This window comes from Geotrypetes seraphini, chromosome 4 (genome assembly GCF_902459505.1).
Source record: "Geotrypetes seraphini chromosome 4, aGeoSer1.1, whole genome shotgun sequence".
Classification (NCBI taxonomy): Eukaryota; Metazoa; Chordata; class Amphibia; order Gymnophiona; family Dermophiidae; genus Geotrypetes; species Geotrypetes seraphini.
The window spans coordinates 41,019,706-41,037,410 of record NC_047087.1 but is presented as its reverse complement, the minus strand read 5'-3'; the positions used below and the strand labels follow the sequence as shown (position 1 = coordinate 41,037,410).

At 43.8% G+C, this 17,705-nt stretch overlaps 1 protein-coding gene across 7 annotated transcripts in view; it reads left to right on the top strand.

The window, feature by feature from the left end:
- The window catches only part of TDRD12 (tudor domain containing 12), a 231,110-nt gene that overhangs the window by 123,513 nt on the left and 89,892 nt on the right, over positions 1-17,705 (top strand). For all 7 annotated transcript variants that reach the window (XM_033940266.1, XM_033940270.1, XM_033940268.1 and 4 more), the window contains one exon: positions 13,924-14,041. In XM_033940266.1, the coding sequence (XP_033796157.1) occupies positions 13,924-14,041 (118 nt within the window). The remainder of the gene's footprint in view (positions 1-13,923; positions 14,042-17,705) is intronic.

Genomic DNA, 17,705 nt, shown 5'->3' with positions numbered 1-17,705 from the left:
TTCAACAATGTACTTCTAGTCTTTTCCAGCTCCTGAAGTTTATGGTCCGTTCCATCTACGACACGTTTGAGCTCACATCCCGAGCTACAGCAATGGCTGTCGCTATGAGACGTTTGGCTTGGCTCTGCTTCTCAGAACTTGATGTAAATCACCAGGACCGCCTTGCCAATGCTCCCTGCCTGGGTGACAAGCTGTTTGGTGAATCTCTGGATACCACCACCCAGAAACTTTCTGCTCACGAGACTAGATGGGATACCTTATTGAAAACCAAAAAGAAACCCCCACCTGCTCGTCCTTTTAGACAGCAGACGTCTTACCAGCGTCGTTTCTCAGCTCGGCCTCTTCCTCATCCTCCCCAGCCTCGGAGGCAACAGCAGCAACAGCACCAACAGGCTCGTCAACAGCAGCAACCACCAGTAAAACCTGTTGCTCAGCCTAAGCCCACTCAACCCTTTTGACTTCCTCCTCCAGGACATAGCCAGTCTTCCCTCTTCTTCTCCTCTACTGCAACCCATCGGGGGACGTCTCCAATTTTTTCTGAGTCGTTGGGAAGTAATCACCGCAGATCAGTGGGTTCTGTCCATCATCCGTCACGGATACTCCCTCAACTTTCAGACTCTTCCACCACCAAGTCCTCCAAAGGAGTATGCTTCCAACAGATCTCAGTCCCTCCTTCTCGGTCAAGAAGTTCAGTCCCTCCTTCTCCTCAATGCCATCGAAGAAGTTCCTCCAGAGCAGAGAGGTCAGGGATTTTACTCCCGGTACTTTCTAGTCCCCAAAAAGACCGGAGATCTCAGACCCATATTAGATCTCAGGGATCTCAACAAATGTTTGGTCAAGGAGAAGTTCAAAATGCTCTCTCTTGCCACACTTTATCCTCTTCTCACTCAGGGCGACTGGCTATGCTCCCTGGATCTCAAAGAAGCCTATACACATATCCCTGTACATCTGACATCCAGACAGTACCTCCGATTTCTCATAAATCGTTCTCATTACCAGTACAAGGTGTTACCCTTCGGTCTGGCCTCCTCTCCCAGGGTATTCACCAAATGTCTCATTGTGGTGGCCGCCTTTCTATGCTCTCACAATTTCCAAGTCTTCCCTTACCTGGACGACTGGTTAATCAAGGCTCCTTCACCTCAGGCAGTGCTTCTTGCCACCAACCAGACCATCCAGTTTCTCTGAATCCTGGGTTTCGAGATCAATCTACCCATGTCGCATCTCATTCCAACTCAGCGACTTCAATTTATTGGAGCGATATTGGACACTGTTCTAATGAGGGCGTTTCTTCCATCCAACCGCTTTCAGACCCTTCTTCATCTCTGTCAGCAGGTGCTCCCACAGCTTTCCATATCTGCCAAACAAATGATGGTACTCTTGAGTCACATGGCGTCGACAGTTCATGTCACCCCCTTCGCACGTCTTCATCTGTGCACTCCTCAATGGACCCTAGCTACCCGGTGGTCCCAGGCAACGGATCCTTGTTCGCGACACATATCTGTGACATTGTCTCTTCGACAGTCTCTGCAATGGTGGTTGAAATCTTCAAATCTCTCCAGAGGTCTTCAATTCCATCTGCCTCCTCATCATCTCGTCATCACCACAGACGCCTCCCTGTATGCCTGGGGAGCTCACTTGAACGATCTCCAAACTCAAGGTCTTTGGACTGTCCAGGAAAAGAGACATCACATCAATTTCCTGGAACTCAGTGATGTTTTACGCCCTCAAGGCTTTTCAGCATCTCCTCTTTCCTCAAGTCCTACTGCTTTGCACAGACAATCAAGTTGCAATGTACTACATCAACAAACAGGGTGGGACGGGCTCTCGCCTGTTGTGTCAAGAGGCCCAAAAGATTTGGTCTTGGGCGACAGCTCGCCATTTATTCCTGAAAGCTGTCTACATCCAGGGAGAGCAGAATTCCTTGGCCGACAATCTCAGCAGAATTCTCCAACCTCACGAATGGACTCTCGATCCCATGACTCTCCAGTCCGTTTTCGCTCAATGGGGAACTCCGCAAGTGGACCTCTTTGTGGCTCCTCACAATCATCAACTGCCTCTCTTTTGCTCCAGACTCTACTCCCCTCATCGTCTGGCACCAGATGCATTTCTTCTAGATTGGACCAGTCGGTTCCTTTATGCCTTTCCTTCTCTACTTCTCATGTTGCGGACCTTGTTCAAACTCCAAAGGGATCAAGCCACCATGATTCTCATTGCTCCACGGTGGCCCAGGCAACATTGGTTCTCTCTTCTTCAACTCAGTTCCAGGGAGCCCATTCGTCTTCCAGTATTTCCTACTCTGCTTACTCAGCATCAGCAGTCCCTTCTACATCCCAACCTGCAGTCTCTACACCTGACAGCTTGGTATCTCTCGGGCTGAGCTTGACCCACTCACTTCTTTCTCAGCCTGTCCGTTCTATTCTTGATGCTTCCAGGAAGCCGTCCACTCTTCAGTGTTATCAACAGAAGTGGACTTGGTTTTCTTCCTGGTGTCTTCTGCATCATCATGATCCTACCTCACTAGCAGTAGAACTAGTGTTGGATTATCTTCTTTCTTTGTCTAACTCAGGTCTCAAGTCTACCTCTATCAGAGTTCACCTCAGTGCCATCACTGCTTTTCATGAACCTGTTCACGGAAAACCTCTTACTGCTCATCCGTTGGTTTCCAGATTTATGCGGGGGCTTTTCAATGTGAAACCACCTCTCAAGCCTCCTCCTATTGTCTGGGATCTTAATGTGGTTCTTTCCGCTTTAATGAAGCCTCCCTTTGAACCGTTGGCCACAGCACATTTCAAATTTCTCACTTGGAAAGTGGTCTTCCTTATTGCTCTCACCTCTGCCAGGAGGGTCAGTGAGTTACATGCACTAGTTGCAGATCCACTTTTCACTATTTTTCATCATGGCAAGGTGGTTCTGCATACACATCCAAAATTTCTTCATAAGGTTGTCTCTGACTTTCACCTTAATCAATCCATTGTCTTACCTGTTTTCTTTCCAAAACCTCATTCTCATCCAGGGGAACAGGCTTTGCATACTTTGGACTGTAAGCGTGCTTTGGCTTACTATTTAGAACGCACTCAGCCTCACAGATCTTCTCCTCAACTATTCCTGTCTTTTGATCCTAACAAGCTGGGTCATCCTGTTTCTAAACGCACAATATCCAATTGGCTTGCTGCTTGCATATCATTCTGTTATGCTCAGAACGGACTGATACTGGAAGGTTCTGTCATGGCCCATAGAGTTCGAGCTATGGCAGCATCTGTGGCTTTCCTCAGATCCACTCCTATTGAGGAAATCTGCAAGGCTGCTACTTGGTCCTCAGTTCATACTTTCACATCTCATTATTGTCTGGATGCATTCTCCAGACGGGAATGGACACTTCGGCCAATCTGTTTTACAAAATTTATTTTCCTAATGGCCAACCTTCCCTCCATTCCCTTTTTGTTAGCTTGGAGGTCACCCATCAGTTAAGAATATGCTGCCTGCTTGTCCTGGGATAAAGCACAGTTACTTACCGTAACAGGTGTTATCCAGGGACAGCAGGCAGATATTCTTACGTCCCACCCACCTCCCCGGTTTGGCTTCTTAGCTGGCTTATCTTAACTGGAGACCGCGCGCCTCCGTCGGGCAGGAAGGCACTCGCGCATGCGCGGTGCAGCCTAGCTAGAACTTTCTAAGTTCTTAGAGTGCAATCACTCTAAAATTGTCCGTACCGGGGCTCCGTCGGTGACGTCACCCATCAGTTAAGAATATCTGCCTGCTGTCCCTGGATAACACTTGTTATGGTAAGTAACTGTGCTTTCTCTGCACATGACACCTCTCAAAAAAAATTTAAAATATATTTTTTTAGTGCATGCATATTTCTGAGTTACCACAGGATGCCTGAGCATGTCCCATGGTACTCCATATTTGGCTGCGTTAGGCATGCGTTAGCACCTAACATTGCTTAATGAAAGGGCCCTTAATTCTTAAAGCTGCCCAAATAGATATGGTGATAGCTAGGTTAGATTATTTTGATTCCAACCCAGCAATCCAAACTCCCAATGGAACCTGGTCCCCATCCTTATGGTCAGACCACTACACATACAACTTCAACATCAACTGGACCAAGACCAAAACCACACCTCAATCCAAAAAAATCACATACACCTCACGCAAACATATCGAGCCAACCATTTTCTGGTCAAAAGTAGATGAAACTATCCAAGACTGCGACCCAAAAGACTTCATCTCTCACTGGAAGAATCTGACCACCAACATCCTTGATGAACTGGCCCCACTACAAACCAAAACCAGAACCAGCAGGAAATCAGACCAATGGTTTGACAATGAATTGCTCCAACTCAAAAGACAGTGTAGAAGATTAGAAAGAAAATGGAGAAAAACCAACCTAGATCAAACAAAAACCAATTGGAAAAAAAATCAACAAACAATATAAACACCTACTAAAGGATAAGAGGAAAATTCATTACACTAATCTTATAGGCACAGAAACCCATGATTCCAAAAAACTATTCCAAATCCTGAAAGATCTAACAGACACCAAACCCTACACAACCACCAACAACAACACTCCCCCCCCCCTCAGCTATCCTCTTAGCAGAACACTTCAAGAACAAAATTACCAACGCCAGAGCCACCTCAATCTTACCCCACCCCATCAAAACGCAATCACAATTCACCCCTCAGAAAAGATTCAACTGCAGCAGACAGAACATGGTCTCAGTTCCCCAACATACAATGGTCCGAACTCAATAAACTCTACAAAAAATACAGCCATGCCTCCTGTGAACCTCAACCACTGCCCTTCATATCTCCTTACTACCTCCAGTGTAAAATTCCGCACTATACTTCTACAATGGATTCAATCCACGCTCACAGACGGCATTTTCCCTACTGACCTCAGCGAAATCGTCATCACTCCAATCCAAAAAGACCCAAAAGAACCACCAGACCACCCATCCAACTTCAGACCTATTGCCTCAATACCGCTATACGTCAAAATTACAGAAGGCCTAGCAGCCAAACTCCTCACCAACTACCTAGATGACCATAACCTACTCCGCCCCATGCAATCAGGCTTCAGAACCAACTTCAGCACAGAGACACTACTAGGCTCCCTAATGGACACAATCAGACAACACCTTAGCACAGGGAAAAAAATGCTTCTCATACAACTGGACCTAACTGCAGCATTCGACCTAGTTGATCATAACATCCTTCTACAGATCTTGGATGCAATAGGTATCTCAGATAAAGTATACTCTTGGTTTGAAGGTTTCCTAAAATCCAGAACCTACAGTGTAAAATCAAACAAAGAAAAATCAGAACCTTGGTCAAACCCCTGCAGCGTACCACAAGGATCCCCACTATCCCCTACCCTCTTCAACCTATGCACTGCTTCTCTAGGAACACATCTGGACAATCTAGGCATAACCACCTATAGTTATGCAAATGACATTACCATCCTCATCCCATATGATCAGCCTAAGCCCACCATGACAAACACACTACATCAAACACTAGAAACAGTCACGACCTGGATGAAAGATCACAAACTTAAACTCAACCCAGACAAAACCAAATTCATCCTACTTGAAAATGACAAAGTCCAAACCATAACCAATTTAGAACTCAACTCAATCAACTATCCCATCCAAACCACCATAGAACTACTTGGCATGACTATAGACAGATGCTGCACCATGCAACCGCAAATAAATAAAACAATACAGAAATCCTTTGCAATCATGAGAAATCTGAGACTAGTCCGGAAATTCTTTGAAAGAACACAATTCCAGCTTATAGTACAATCTCTAATTCTAGGACTGCTGGACTACTGCAACATCCTCTTCCTTCCATGCCCAGCTACTATGACTAGATAACTTCAAACAATCCAAAATACAGCTTTGAGACTCATCTACTCATTGAGAAAACATGACCATATCACAGAAGCTACATCAACTCACATTGGCTACCAATCCAAGAAAGAATACAATTTAAATTCTACTGCATGTTATTTAAAACCCTAAACAGAGACAGCCCATCCTACCTGAACAACCGCCTCATCCAAGCATCCACTACTAGACACAGAAAAACGCACTCCCCATTCATACCTCCCCCGATCAAAGAAGTCAAACGATCAAAACTACACGACGGCCTCCTAGCCACTCAAGCCTCAAGACTGGACTACCAGATCTCCATCCTTCTGACGATCACCCCAGACTACTAAACATTCAGAAAGAAATAAAAACAATACTTTTCAAGAAATTCCTGAAGCAGCCATAACATCATGTACTCTTAATAACTCTAAAATTGACAATTGATCTACTCTTTACTTCACTAGTAACAACAATTGTGCTTCCATTGTTACCCCTTTTAATTCTTTTGTAAGCCGCCTTACCCTTAACAACTCGAGAAATGTTAAAAGATCTACTACTTACCTTTCTAGTTAATCAATAGCTCTCCCATTGTAACCCCCATTTTATTAATCTTTTGTAAGCCGCCTTGAACTGCAAGGTAATGGCAGAATAGAAATCCCTAATGTAAGGTAATGTAATAAAATGATTCAGAACATAGCTGTCAGACTTTTAGCAGTTGTCTTCTCTACAACTCGTTCTTTGACGTTCAGCTCCTCAAAGGGATAGCGACACATCACTAGAATATTTGCTAGCTACAGTCAACGATGAGCTCCATTATCACCCATTGGGTATTTTGTTACTATACCGTCCACCAATGACGGGATCTCAGCTCCCTCCGCCGACTCTTTCGGGGGCGTCTGTTGTTCTTCTGGGCAGAGTGGGCCAAGATAACGTCTGATCAGTGGGTCTTGGACATTATTCGAGATGGTTCAAGTTAGAATTCTTTTCCATTGCAGATTCTTTCTTGGTGTCCCCGTGGAATCGGTGCAAAACACCCTCCAGGGGCACTTGGACCTCGGGGCAGTAGTACCTGGGCCTCCAGATCAAAGAGACTAGGGGAGGAATTCCATTTACTTTGTAGTACCCAAAAAGGGGGGTCAGTCAGGCCTGTTCTAGATCTCAAGAGAGTCAGTTTCTCAATGTCAGGCACTTCTGTATGGAAATGGAGAGGTCAGTCATTGCTGCAGTTCAACAAGGTGAATTTCTCATGGCGCTTGATCTCAAGGAAGCGTACTTGCATATTCCTATTTGGCCGCCGCACCAGCGGTTTCTTCGCTTTGCGATTCTTGGACATCATTATCAGTTTCGAACTATGCCCTTCAGCTTGGCCACGGGTCCACGCACATTTTCCAAAGTGATGGTGGTAGTGGCCGCTTTCCTTCAAAAAGAAGGAATTCGGGTACACCTCAACTTGGACGATTGGTTGATTCGGGCTTTGTTCCATCAAAAAAGTTTGCGCACGCATATTTTCCAAAGTGATGGTAGTAGTGGCGGTATTCTTCAAAAAGAAGGAATTCAGGTACACCTCAACTTGGACGATTGGTTGATTCGGGCTTTGTTCCATCAAAAACTTTGCGGGTAACCCAGAGGGTGATTCTCTTCTGTAGTCTCTATGCTACAGTCTTTGGAGCATCTGGGAGTCTTTTTCGACATGGCCCAGGAGAGTTTTTCTGCCCCGGGTCAGGGGCGAGAAGTTGCAGTCTCAGCTTCGCTTTCTGCTCCGGGTTCCAAGACTGAGAATTTGGGATTATGTACAGGTTCTAGGCTCCAAGGTGGTGCCTTGGGCTTGTTTTATATGAGGCCACTGCAACAGGCTCTCCTCTCCAGGTGGTTGCCAGTGTTGCAGTATTACAGTCGTCTGCGTTGGATGCTTCAAGCCTCTCGCAGCATGGATTGGTGGCTGAGCGGTGCCCATCTGTTCAAGGGCATGCTTCTTGCATCCCCTAACTGGCTGGTGGTCACCAAGGATGCCAGTCTGAAGGGATGGGGAGCTCGGTGCCTTCAATCCTTAGCGCAGGGCATGTGGTCTCCAGAGGAGGCTCAATGGTCTATCAGTCTTCTGGAATTGAGACTAGCTCTGTTGCAGTTTCGGATACTGATACATGGCAGGCTGATCAGAGTTCTATCAGACAGCGTCTTGTTGGTCTCATATATCAACAGGCAGGAGGGCACGAAGAGCCCTCAACTGGCACAGGAAGTGCTGGCTGCTTCTTTGGGCCGAGATTCATCTTACACTTCTGTCGGTGGCAGGAAGGGGAGCTGTCTCACTGCACGTCATGACAATCACAGGTTGCCATCCGAGAACATGGGTTTCAGCAGCTGAGCCATCCACCCTACAGTCCTGACCTGGCTCCCTTGGATTATTTTCTGTTCCAAGTTTTGAAAAAATCTCCCCATGGACAGCAGTTTTCAAGTGATGAAGACGTCAAGGAAGTTGTTAAGTCCTGGTTTGAAGATCAAACAGAAGAAGTCTTTTCAAAGGGTGTAAAGTCATTGCAGAAAAAGTGGATGAAGTGTGTGGAGCTATCGAGGAACTATATTGAAAAATAAAACAAATATTTTTTGAAAATTCCTTTCTTTCCTACTGAAGTAGATAAACTATTGAGCACCCCTCATACAAAGTAATTACTACTAGTCTTATAATGGCAAAATAGAAGATTAGGTAGAGTGCCTCAACCTGTTTCCATTTATGATCAATTTCACAGGGTGTAGCTGACAGGCATCGATTAACTTCCATTGTTTCATCCCAATTCCTTCTCTTGAAGCCCCAAAGAAACAAAGCTGCAGTTCAAGCAGAATCAAGGAGTTGATAATCTTTTGCACTTTGTTAATATTTTACTCTTAAATTTCTGTATCTGTATCCCTAAGTTTCACTGCTGTGTAGCTACCTTGTATATTGCTGGTACAAGTCCTTGCATTCCTCATTTCATCTCACATAGTTTTTCTATGAGTGTTAAGTCTTTGTTCAATTGCATTCTTATATGGGGTTCCCTGCATCAGGTGGTAGATCTGAAAATATTGAAGATACTCCTATTTGCTATTTCAAACTCTTCCTGAAGATCTTAAAAGGTCTTTAGCTCTCCTTCCTCCACAAATTTGTGCAAACTGTCTAATCCCACCCTCTTCCACCTCAAGTGTACATTTCCCTCCAATCCAGGTTGGAAATCCAAGTTGCATCTGAGAAGAGTGAAGTGTTTAATGCCTTTCCCCTGCATTTCCCTTTTGTCCCATAATAACAATGCATGTCCCATATAGGGATTATCTGACTACCTCCATATTTGATGTCTTAATTTTCCAATCTATGGCATATATCTAAGTGGGTTATTACCTGATTGTTGTTGCTCAGTCTGTACACAATGCGTAGTTTGTCTCACTTCACTTTTAATCCCACATATAACACAGTTGTGCTATCCATATATTGGGACATATTATTATGCCCCAATATCTGGTATTACTAGCCTTCCTTATCTTTATGGCTAAGCAGCATTCTTTTAGCTGTTCTCAACCAGTGTTTTCCTTGGATACATTGCCCATATCATCTTTGTAATAAGGCCAGTATGGCATTTAAAACTTTAATCAGGGAGTGTCTGGAATGAATACAGCAATCAAAGTAGGATATTCACTTTAAAAGTAGCCATTTAACCCATGACCATCAGTATTTTTAACTGTAGCTTTTGGAATTTGAGGCAAGTATGTATGGGATTCAGACTCTGAGCCTACCCAGGATGGTCAAGATAGGCTTATCATTAGATCCAGCTCCACCACATGAAAGAAGACGATTTCCACCTCCTTTATAGATATTTTTTTTGTCAGATCCACCGTGTTCCAGTGTAGCAGGGACTCTAAAGACCGTAAGAGACTCTGGAGCCGGCTAGCTTGCTGGAAGTGCTCTACTTTAATCACTGCCTGCATGCTATGAAAGGTGAGAAGGAGGGCTGGAGCCTAGGGATATACTGGACCATGGTGGCAGCTGGCAGGCAGCAGCAGCAGGGCAGATCTGAGAAGGTAAAGGGGACCTGCATTAATGCGCATTAAACATTTTAAAGCGTTAATCACTTTAGTAACGCGTTAAATATTTTTTTGCCCTACAACAAATAATCACATTTTTCCAGTGCAGTAGGAATGGTATGCTGAACCTTAGGGTACTCTGTCCATTCTCCTGAGCATACTGCAGAAAGATTCCAATCACAGCTTTTGAAACCTCCTCCTCCCAGGCATCTTCTACCCCCTTCAGTTTCTCTTTCTACAGGTGAGCATGAAAGGTGTCTTTTGATCTAGGTTTATTTATTTTTTCAAATTTTGTGATAGCTTTACAGTTTTTCACTTTAGTCACTTTTTTGAGGGTAAAATCAGAGATACCTTTTGATAAGGATCACTCTGCCTGCGTGGAAGAGGAACAGATTTTTAATCTGCAGCTGGCAGGTGTTCCATGGTTTGCGAATCTCGTCAGTCTTCAGCAGGACAGGAAGCTCAACCTCCCTCTTGCTGGGAACCTTCTCAGTCAGGTTACGGTGCACATGGAGAATCCACAGCACTTTGGTCTTCCAGCATGGCTCTTGTGTGGTTCTTCAGATGTAGTCCTCTCAACATTTTTGCGGTCACATAAGCTGTCTACTATGGCTTCTTATGCCAAAGCTTGGAAGGCTTTCCAAAAGTGGTGTGGTAAGGACCAGGTAGAGCCTAAGAGACTCCTATTTCAGTGGTCCTGGCTTTTCTTCAGGTGGGCCTAGAGAAGTGTGACCCAGAGAACAGTGGACCTCCCTTAAAGTTCAGGTTGCAAGTCTTTCATGCTTCAGAGCACACAGCAGCTCTAGCTGGCTTACTGCTCATCCAAATGTGACCAGATTTATGAGAGGGCGCTTTGTGGCCTCCCTTGTGTCCTCCTTTCCCTTCGTGGAAGCTTTACATCGTTCTTCAGGACCTTGGGGAAGCCCCATTTGAGCCCATTGAAGGATGTTACTCTTCTGGAACTGACAATCAAGACTGTCTTTCTAGTTGCCATTGTTTCGGCATCGCTTATTTGGAACTTCTGGCTCTTTCCTGCAGGGAACCCTTTCTCCATATTACAGTTGCAGGAGTTGTTCTCTGTACTGTACCTTCCTTTCTATCGAAGGTGATTTCCATCTTCCATGTCAACCAGGAGGTTTATTTGCCTGCATTTCATTCCACAGAATTGGAGCGAAAGGATCAGATCTTGCATAAGTTGGATGTCAGGAGAGTCTTGCTCCACAGTTTGGAGAAGACTAATGATTTTTGGCTGTATGATCACCTTTTTGTCCTGACTGCTGTGCCTCGCTGTAGTCGGCCGGTGTCCAAGTCCTCAATCGCTCAATGGATTCATCTGGTCATTTCCGCAACTTTCATCATTGCGCCATGCAGCTGCCAGTTTCTCTTAAGGATTACTCAACTAGAAATCTTGCTGTATCATGGGCAGAGTCTCGCGTGATTCATCCAGATGAACTTTGCAGGGCGGCTACTTGGTCCTCTCTTCATATCTTTATCCGGTTTTTACCGAGTGGATGTGGCAACTCGCTCTGATGCCAATTTTGGGACCTCGGTGTTGAAGGCAGGCTCTTCTGTCCCTTTCTAGCTGCTACCATTGCTTTGGTACATCATCTAGCAAATGGAATCCAGAAGAGATGTAACAGAAAGGAAGATTATGTTTTTACCTTTGATAATCTTCTTTCTGTTAGTTCCTGTAAGATTTCATACGACCCGCCCTCTCTCTGTAAGCTCAGTTGTTTAGAATAGCCTGCTTCTTTCTGCCTCAGTTATTCTACTTGTAGGCTTGAAGACTTAACAGCCAGTTGACAGATCTAGTGGAGCGTTTTCTACTTCTTTGATTATGCCTCACTGAAGCATACTCATGTGGGTGTTGCACACAGAAGGTTAGTTGTACATTGCTCCTCAATGTCTCTTCTGTATTGCATTTTGCCTGTTTGTTACTTGGTTTTATATTTTGCAGAGCTGCTCTTAACAGAAATTGTTTATTGTTGGGGAGGTCCCCCTGTGCCCCCTTATTTGTCCTGGATTGGCTCAAGTATGTTTGCTTGGCTTTGGGACTGAACTGTAGGGGTCTCTAACTCTTTCTGCAACTCCCAGATTGCGGGAAGGAATTGAGCACCTAGCATATGGAATCTTACAGGGACTAACATAAAGAAGATTATTGAAGGTAAAAACCTAATCTTCCAATGAGTTTCGTCTGTTGGGCCATCTTTCTCCTAAATAAAGAGTCAACCCGAGGATGACCAGCCTCCAAGGCCACCATTTCCTGGTGGATTCAACCTGCAATCTCCTCCACCTATATTGTCTGCGACAAACAACCGCCGATGTTGAAAGCACATTTGATCAGAGGAGTAGCCTCCTCTTGAGTGGAATCGAGGGTGATACCTCCGGAGCAGATATGTAGATTTACAACATGGTTTTCCCTAAACATTTTCACTAAATTCTATAGGGTAGATGTACCAGTGCACAAGGATTCCATTTTATATCCTCAGTACTGAAAGCAAGCTTATCCCTCCCACCCGGTACTGCTAAGGTGCATCCCTAAGGTTCAGCATGCCATTCCTATTGCACTGGAAAAAGATTAGGTTCTTACCTTAATAATATCTTTTCCAGTAGATAGGAATGGAATACTGAATCCCCTACCCGATAATTTCTGATGTGCTTGTTTCTGCCTTATGCTTCATGGTCCTCTCCATAGCTAAGATAATTGAACTCCACTTATATTCAAGCTGTTGCTTTTTTTTAATGTGTTTTACTGTTCAGTGGTAATGTTTGTTCATTTATACATTACAGTTTCATTATTGACTTTTATAACATTATATGAGTAGTTCAGCACCTTGGTTTTGAGGAGTTCTCTGTGTCTCCCCTCCTGTCTAACTCTAAAGCTCTTACATACTTTAGAATGAACTGAAGGGGGCAACAGACTCCTGGAAGAGGAGGAGAAGGTTTAAAAAGCTGTGATTTACATCTTTCTGCAGTATGCTCCTGAGCATGGACAGAGTACCCTAAGGTTCAGCATATCATTCCTATCAAGTGAAAAAGATGTTATCAAGGTAAGAACCTAATCTGTTTTTCTTGGAAGGGTCAGAGGGCACAAAAGAAAGGGAGAAGCAGTAAAAGTGCATAATGGAGCAAGTGGAGACAAGGAGTGAAAGACAGAGGGAAATTGGAGTATAAAAGCAGGCCATTCTCAAATTTGTAGGGGTCACTTATAAACTTTTCCAGTGTTACCAATCATGATTTGGTTATGGTAAATTTTAAAGATTAAGATTAGATTTGTTCCCCTTGCAGTTTTGTACAGTGTATTATATATTGTATTCATAAGAAACTGCTGCTTTTGTGGATTATTATTAGCATGAAATAGCTGGATTATATGTCAGTAACAGACAAATTATTTTAAAAATTTGGGCTGTGGTATATATGTGCTTTCCCATATGACATCTAAAGTGCACATAGGTGTGCCATGAATGCTGGCATATAGAGGAGCATAGCTAGAATCAGCACTAATTTGGGTGAAGCAAGTAGCAAGACAGGAGAGGTTAAGCAGTACTCCTGTTCCTGAGATAACACTCTTGAGTAAGGGAGAACTTCTTGCAGTTCTGTGGCCTTGAGTATTGGTTGATTACATTGTAGTTAGACTTCTGAAAGTGACAAGCAATCTGGGACTAGTGAGTTATAGGACCCTGGCCTACTCAAATGTGCAAATAGATCCTCACAGACAGACATTCTTCCACCTGTGCAAGAGTAAAACTCTCTCATGTCCTGCACATACAAATCCCCTCCAGCCCATACATCTTAACCACTACCCTTCCAGGCACCTATATTTGCCATTGACAGTGGCTGGTCCATGTAACCATATTGTCAACCCTCCTTCAGATACTCCTTACATATCGGTGGACCTTTTTTTTTTTTTTAGCCCATTTTATCTTTCATTTTTAATTAGCTAAGTACTCCATTAAATGTTCATGAAAGAAATCTGTTTTCACTGTCTTCTCTTCAGGTGGTAGCAAGCCATTCCATATACTGCTTGAAAATACATACCAAGCTTCATTTTCACTTAAACTATGTGATAGAGCAATGGGAGAAAAAAATCAGTTCTGGTACCTGTATAGTCTTAGGTAAGTAGCATGCAGTTTCTTTTTTAATTTCTCTTTTGTAATATTTTGTCAGTATTCTCATAGATTGTAAATGTTTATTTCATCTGTGATTTCCAGAATTCTTCATATCAGCTTCTCGAGTCAGGTTTTTTGATCTGTGATTAATTATAAAGGAAAAGGTAAATTGTTCAGTTTTGATGTAGGACTGGACGGACTCACATTTTATCACATTTTTCATGAAAGCAATAAATAAAGTGAAATGTCAAGTTGGACAGTATGGTTTTACCCCATTATTATTTATGTATTTATTTATTTTAGTATTTATAGACCATTTATAGCCCTAACTGGTTTACATTCAGGTACTCAAGTATTTCCCCCTATCTGTCCCAGTGTGCTCACAATCTAATGTACCCTGGTCAATGGAATGTTAAGTGGCTTGCCAGAGTCACTTAACACTCCATTGACCCTCAACCTCAGGGTGCTGAGGCTGTAGCCCTAACTACTAGGCCACTCTTCCACTTAGCTTCTGTAGAAAAGAGGAGGAATACTGTAGCATCTTGGCTATCCCCTGACTGCATTTGATTCATCTAAATAGATATTTTACTTACTTTTAGATTTTCTGGCACTTTAGAAATAAAGCTCTAAAATATGAGGGTGAATCAAAAATTAAAGGCAATTGTTAATTTACACGATAACTGGAACAGAACTAACAAAATGCAACTCGTACAATGCCTTTTGGATAATTCATCCACACTTTGTAGTACTTGAACTTTAGTCTTGTGCCAGCCATGAGGTCATAAACATGAATGCTTCATTGCAAGATTGCACCATCGAAAAACAACATACAATAGTGCACTTTCTTTGGGCAAAAGGAGTAAAACCTGTGGAAATTCACCATTAGATATTGACTCAGTATAGACATAGCATCATGAATCAATGAAAGGTTTATGAGTGGGTAAAAAGGTTTAAAGCCCCTCAACATCGCACACACAAGAGCACATTGATAGGGCAGATGCCTGGATTGCAACGAATAATGGTGTCTCAGTTGGCTACAAATATGGTTATTGGCTATGGAACTGCATTTGCCATAATGCATGATGACTTGAGATACAGGAGACTCTGCGAGGTCGCAGATTTACCTCTGATGATGAAGTAAAGGAAATGATGCTGACCTGGCTTCGGGAGCAGCTGAAAAACTTCTCTGTGGGAATGCAGAAGCTAGTTGAAAGATACTAGAGAATGACACAGGAAAAAAATGTGTTCCCGTCCCCACCCCATTCCCGCAAACCATCTGATCCTATCTGCACAAGCCTTGAATAGTTTTATACTGAACTTATTAAAGTATAAAAATAAACAATATTCTATACAATTGTCATTTTATAAATCGCAAATAATAAAGCAAGGATCAACAAAATCCCTGTCTCCTCTCTCCTCCCCCTCACAAATATCCCCTCCACTGTCGAGAAAACTGAGTCAAATTACATAATTCTACTTAGAAAAATCAAGCTAACAGAATACTTCAGTTACACATAGCAGGAATGGTGTTAGGGGAGTGCAACTAGGGTAACTACCCCCTGGTCAGAGAGAGCCCTAAGCCAGCTGGAAGCTAAAGAAGTACAGCCTGGGATTTGCAGTCCCCAGTTATGTCTAACACCATCTCTACCAGGATACATATTTCAAATCTGATATATACTAATCACAAAATAGAAAATAATTTTTATCCCAGGACAAGCAGGCAGCATATATTCTACATGTGGGTGAAATCACCGACAGAGCCCCCTAGAAACATAGAATATGACGGCAGAAAAGGTCTATAGCCCATCAAGTCTGCCCACTCTAATGGCCCACTCCTCTGTCTTTACTCCCTTAGAGATCCCACGTGAATATCCCATTTTCTCTTAAAATCTGACACGCTGCTGGCCTCAATCACCTGCAGAGGTAGACTGTTCCAATGATTGACCACCCTTTCTGTGAAGAATTATTTTCTGGAATCACCACGAAATTTCCCTCCCCTGATTTTCAGCGGATGCCCTCTGGTGGTCGAAGGACCTATAGGACAGAAGATATCATCTTCCACCTCGATACGGCCCGTAACATATTTGAACGTCTCAATCATGTCCCCCCTCTCTCTTTGTTCCTCTAGTGAGTACAGCTGCAATTTATTTAGCCTTTCTTCATACGTGAGATCCCTGAGCCCCGAGACCATCCTGGTGGCCATTCGCTGAACCGACTCAATTCGCAGCACATCTTTCCAGTAGTGTGGTCTCCAGAATTGAACACAATACTCCAAATGAGGTCTCACCATGGATCTGTACAGTGGCATTATCACTTCAGGTCTCCTGCTGACAAAACCCCTACGGATACAACCCATCATTTGCCTTGCCTTGGAGGAAGCCTTCTCCACTTGATTGGCAGCCTTCATGTCATCACTAATGATCACCCCTAAATCACGTTCCGCCGTGGTCCTAGCCAAGGTCTCACCATTTAGTGTGTAAGTTCTGCATGGATTTCTCTTACCCAGGTGCATTACTTTACACTTTTTAGCATTAAAGCATAGCTGCCAAGTAGGTCCTGCGTCATACTGTCAGGCAAAATGCTTTTGCCTAATATGTTGCATAGTTTGGCGTCGTCGGCAAACAAGGATACTTTTCCTCTAAGCTCTTGGGTCATATCACCTATGAATAAGTTGAATAGAATCGGGCCCAAGACCGAGCCCTGTGGTACTCCACTGGTCATGTCTGACGTTTTGGAGGGGGTACCGTTAACCACTACCTTTTGAAGTCTACCGTGTAGCCAGTCCCTAACCCATGCAGCTAGTATGTCCCCTAATCCCAGCGATTTCAGCTTGTTCAATAACCTGCGGTGTGGGACGCTATCAAAAGCTTTGCTGAAATCCAACTATATCACATCCAGAGACTCCCCGGCATCCAGTTATCTAGTTACCCAGTCAAAGAAGCCAATCAGATTAGATTGGCAGGACCTGCCCTTGGTAAATCCGTGTTGGTGAGGATCACGTAGGTTTTCTTCGTCCAGGATTGTGTCAAGTTTCTGCTTGATCAGTGTTTCCATAAGCTTGCTCACTATGGATGTGAGACTCACTGGTCTGTAATTTGCCATCTCTGTCCTGCAGCCTTTTTTGTGAAGTGGAATAACATTGGCTATTTTCCAGTCTTCCCTAGCGGACGTTTTCGCAAGCAGACTTGCTCGAAGACCTTCAGGCTTGCGATTGGCCCGCGCATGCGCGCATGCCCTTCCCGCCCTGCCTAGGGCATGCGTCTCCTCAGCGTGTCCTCAGTTCAATGTTTTCCGCAGAGCCAGAAGCACTGCTCCCTTACTTCGCGCGTTCTCTTTGTCCCTCTTGCACCACGGCTTATTTTGTTTGTTTCCTTTGAGTCGCTGTACTCGCGTCTTTTATTTTCATTTTTTCCGTTTGTATAATTTTGTTTGGGTTCCTGGTCTTCCTCAGGCCGCCTGGCTATTTTCTTGGATGACTTTTTCAAGAAGAGAAAGTGCTCAGTGCTCTTAGTTTCATGATAGATGTGGTGTACCAGTTATCAAAGAGAAACTTTTCATTGGCCTGAAGTTTTGAAAATAGCCCAGAGAAAACTCGATTTCTGTCATAGAACTACAACTCTACCTTCTTGCAGGATTTTGAAACAGGAGCCTTGCACATAGTCCCGTTTGC